A 4684-nucleotide genomic window follows, 5' to 3' on the forward strand; every position below is an offset into this window, starting at 1 on the left:
AGCCTAAGTTTGTTAAGACTGATCTAAGTCGCTACTTCAGCTGAGTTAAGCATGAGCTTCTGGAACAGAGCGGGAACTAAGGCCAGGCAGCAGCAAAAAGGGGGTACCTCATCCTTACCTTACAGAATCTCTTGATCCTGGTTGTTAAATACTTTGATCAATACTTGTGCATTTTTATATGTGCTAATCATTGCTTATGATTGTTGTGAATAAGCTTGATAGTATAATGTATTACTAATTGTTATGCTATAATTGAGACACCGGCTTGGTGGGCATAACAAAGTAAATATTGGAAATGGATGTTTAAAACTTGAGTAGCTGCTATACTAACTGCGTAGCTAGCTAACTTCTTAAGAATTTTTATACTTCGAACGCAAATACGAAACTATCGTCTAGTGAAAATGCTACCTAGACGAGGCGTATCTGTTTGTGATGGCCACGACATCTCAGCGATGGATCGCATGGCCCTGGCAATGGAACAAATGGCTGAGTTCATGATGGCTCAGCAAGCCCAGAACCAAAATCAAGGGCAACCGCAAGTTGACTTTGCTAAAGCTGTAGCAAGTAGACAACCACCGTATTATGCGGGAGAAAAAGATCCAGTAATCTTGGAAGAGTGGATATGAACTTTTGATAAACTGCTTAACGCAATCAATTGTCCTGCGAATCAGCGAGTATCCTCTGCAGTTTATTACCTGACGAAAGCCGCAGACAATTAGTGGGCAACAGTTGGACCCGATCTTCTGCAAGACCCCGATATTAGCTGGGAAGAATTCAAAGAAGAATTAAGAGGACAATTCTACACGGAGCGAATCAAAGGAATCAAGTGCAAGGAATTCCTACGATTGAAGCAAAAAGGAGCGACCGTCCAAGACTACTATGACCAGTACGTGGAGCTGATGAGGTTTGCTCAAGACATTGTGCCTGATGAGGCAAGTAAGGCAAGGAGATTCGTTCGTGGACTGGGCTGGGACGTGAGAAGGGCAATTGCACCATTCATGTGCTCTACTCTTAAAGAAGCGTACGATAGGGCATCGGATCATTATCAAGTGTATTTAGACCAACAAGAAGTCTACAGCAGAAATAAAAGGAAAGCTGATGATAAGCAGGGGAAATTCAGGTCGGAAAATAAGAAATCTAACCAGGGTGAATCTAACCCAAAGCAAGGAGAGAAAAGGGGAGGAACAAATCAGGAGAAACGTTCTGTTTGCCGGAGATGTGGAAGGGACCATCCCGGGGAAAATTGTCAAGGCATAAAGATTAAGTGCTTCAAGTGTGGTCTCACAGGACATAAGTACTATGAGTGTCGAACCAGGGTAGAAAATTTCCGAGACCACTCGCAGAATACAAGTCAAGGAGGAGGATTTAATGAGAGCACCGGCCAGAAACCCACAGAAGCAGGAAATAAGGGAGCTAGCTTTCAACAAGGAAATCATGGGAGACTAGTAAATGCCGCTCCAGGTCCTAACCAGAAAGGAAAGTCACCTATGGGAGAAAGCAGTAGGGAGAACCGAGGCAGAATTTACATCGTCAATAGCACCCAAGCTCAGGCTAGCAACGTTGTGATCGGTACATTTCTCATAAACTCAGTACCTGGTTTAGTATTATTTAATACAGGAGCTACAAATTCATTTATAACATCTACATTTGCGCATAGATTGAAGTTAAGGCCTACTATTAAGTTACATTTAAATGTAAAAACTGCCTTGGGAATAGTAGTAGCCTGTAAGGATGGTTATGACAATATTTCCATATAAATAGCGGGATTCAACTATCCCGGAAATCTCATTCGTTTTGATCTAGAGGGCATTGATGTGGTACTCGGGATGGATTGGTTGGATAGGTATGAAGCTCAGATAGTGTGTAATGAGTGAAAGGTTGTCCTACGAGTACCAAAGGGGAAGAGAGTATCATATCGAGGAATTGAAAAGGAACCTGAACCAAAGTTGATGACAATGCAGAAATTGAGGAAGTACGTTCACAAGGGATGTGAAGTATACCTCTATTTGGTGCAAGATGATGAGATAGGAGAACCTGAGATTAACCGAATCCCAGTTGTGTGTGAATTTCCCGATGTGTTCCCATATGACCTCACAGAAATGCCGCCGGAGAGGGAAGTGGAATTTACTATCGATCTCGTACCAGGAACCTCACCTATCTCGAAGGCGCCTTATTGAATGGCACCTAAAGAGATGGAGGAGTTGAAGGCACAATTGGCAGAACTATTGGAGAAGGGATTCATCAGACCAAGTGTATCACCTTGGGGCGCACCGGTGGTGTTTGTAAAAAAGAAGGATGGGAGTCTTAGACTGTGCATCGATTATAGAGAACTTTTAATCGAGTCACAGTGAAGAACAAGTACCCAAGAGTTTAAAGTACATCTTTACTCAGAGGGACCTTAATTTGAGGCAAAGAAGATGGTTGGAATTGATTAAGGATTATGATTTGGAAATCAAATACCAAGAGGGAAAAGCAAATAAGGTAGCAGATGCATTAAGCCGGAAATCAAATCACGCTCTTTGGATTTTGCCTGAGCAATTATGCAAGGACTTTCAGAGACTCAATTTGAAAATACAAATGTGTGGTCAGGTGGAACAAGAGGTGAAATTATATTACCTATCGGCCACCCCAATTCTATTTGAAGAGATCAAACAAGCACAAGGAGAGGACGATTGGGTAAAGAGCATCAAGGAGAAAATGGTTGATGGAAAACACGGTCCGTTTGAGTTACACCCAAATGGGAGTGTAAGATTCCAAGGTAGGTGGGTAATACCTACAGGTCGTAAGAAGATAAGGGATCAATTAATGAAAGAAGGTCACTACACACCCTATTCAGTTCATTCTGGTTGGGACAAACTGTACAAGGACCTGAAACAAAACTTCTAGTGGTCAGGAATGAAGAAAGATGTCGCTGAATTTGTTGCCAAGTGCTTAAACTGTCAAAAGGTTAAAGCAGAGAGAAGTAAACCAAAGGACTTACTACAACCTTTAGAGATACCTCAGTGGAAGTGGGATTCAATCTCCATGAATTTTGTGGGAGGATTGCCTAGAACTAAAGCTGGAAACGATCAAGTATGGGTTATTGTTGATCGACTGACAAAAACAGCAAGGTTCATTCCAATGAACAAAACATGGTCAATGGAGAAGATGGCAAGAGCCTACATTAAACACGTGGTTAAATATCACGGGGTAGCACAGGATATCATTTCAGAAAGGGACTCACGATTTCTATCAAGATTTTGGGAAACGTTACAAGTGGCGATGGGCACTCAACTTAAGCTAAGTACAACTTTTCATCCTGCCACTGATGGCCAAACGGAGCGAACGATACAAACATTGGAAGATATGCTCAGAGGTTGTGTACTTGACTATCAGGGTTCATGGGACAAGCAGTTGGATCTAATAGAATTTTCATATAACAATAGCTATCATACGAGTATAGGAATGGCTCCTTATGAAGCATTGTATGGACGGAAATGTCAAAGTCCTCTATGTTGGAGTGACAAAAGTGATATTGTCATTCTTGGACCTTAGTACTTACAAGAGACTACTGAGGCAATCAAGGTAATTCGAGGGAGGATGAAAGTCGCGCATGATCGTCAAAAGTCTTATGCCAATTTGAAGCGACAATTCACGGAATACCAAGTTGGGGAAAAGGTATTATTGAAAGTCTCACCCACTAAAGGAGTCAAAAGGTTTGGAAAGAAGGGAAAATTAAGTCCTCGTTATATAGGACCTTATGAAATCTTGGAAAGGATAGGAAATTTAGCCTATCGATTAGCCCTACCGATCGAGCTCGACAGGGTACATAATGTATTTCACGTTTCTCAGCTGAAACGATATGTACCTGATGCATCCCATGTATTGGAGCCTGAGGAATTAGAAATGGATGATTCGTTGGCATATGAAGAGAGACCAATTCGAGTCTTGGACTCTAAAACCCAAGACACAAGGAGAAAATCAGTCAGAATGATTAAAGTTCAATGGTCGAACCACAGCCCGGAGGAAGCTACGTGGGAGTTGGAGGACGTTATGATGGAACGTTATCCTGAACTGTTTAACTCAGGTGCGTAAAGTCGATCTACTCATTACGTACCTAGGTTAATTTGGGCGTTAGATTAGGCGTACTAAATGTCGTTATGTGTAAAAGGAAGTAAGTAGTGGTCTACCTTGAAACCTTAAGATGTTAGGAATGAAGTTTCGGGGACGAAACCATTCTTTAGGAGGGTAGACTATAACCCTCCACTCGTTCCAATAAGCCTAGAGTTCGAAAAAAAAATTTATTTTATTCTAAGGCATTGACATATATGAGTTGTGATCTACAGATATTTCAAAATGATTTTTACTAGTTAGAATAGTCGTTAATAAGCTGCGAACATGCGTGCCGGTCACGAACCGTAAAATTTTTAGAAACATGCGTTCAGTTCAGATTGTCCTAGGAAGTGGACTGTATGCACTATACCATTAACCATGAACTTGCTACTCAGTTAAGTTGAAATTAAATTAACCGATAAGAGTCAAAATTTATTTCGACCTTAGCATCGCCGTATTTCGCGATGTACCGAAAATTGTCTGATTTTAGAATTTAAGGTTAGGATCGAGTTCGGAATAATTTTGTTTTCGAAATCATTCCTAACTAAAATATTTTCTACTGTAATTATATCTGTTTTAACCCATAACTGGC

At 41.1% G+C, this 4684-nt stretch overlaps 1 protein-coding gene across 1 annotated transcript; it reads left to right on the forward strand.

The window, feature by feature from the left end:
* Positions 1–452: 452 nt before the first annotated feature.
* LOC116001301 lies at positions 453–4074 on the forward strand. Its single transcript, XM_031241186.1, has 7 exons — positions 453–602; positions 720–1569; positions 1762–1859; positions 1962–2117; positions 2590–2745; positions 3443–3564; positions 3756–4074. The coding sequence occupies exons 1-7, from the start codon at positions 453–455 to the stop codon at positions 4072–4074; spliced, it is 1851 nt and encodes a 616-aa protein (XP_031097046.1).
* Positions 4075–4684: the final 610 nt, after the last annotated feature.

This window comes from Ipomoea triloba, chromosome 13, assembly GCF_003576645.1.
Source record: "Ipomoea triloba cultivar NCNSP0323 chromosome 13, ASM357664v1".
Taxonomy (NCBI): Eukaryota; Viridiplantae; Streptophyta; class Magnoliopsida; order Solanales; family Convolvulaceae; genus Ipomoea; species Ipomoea triloba.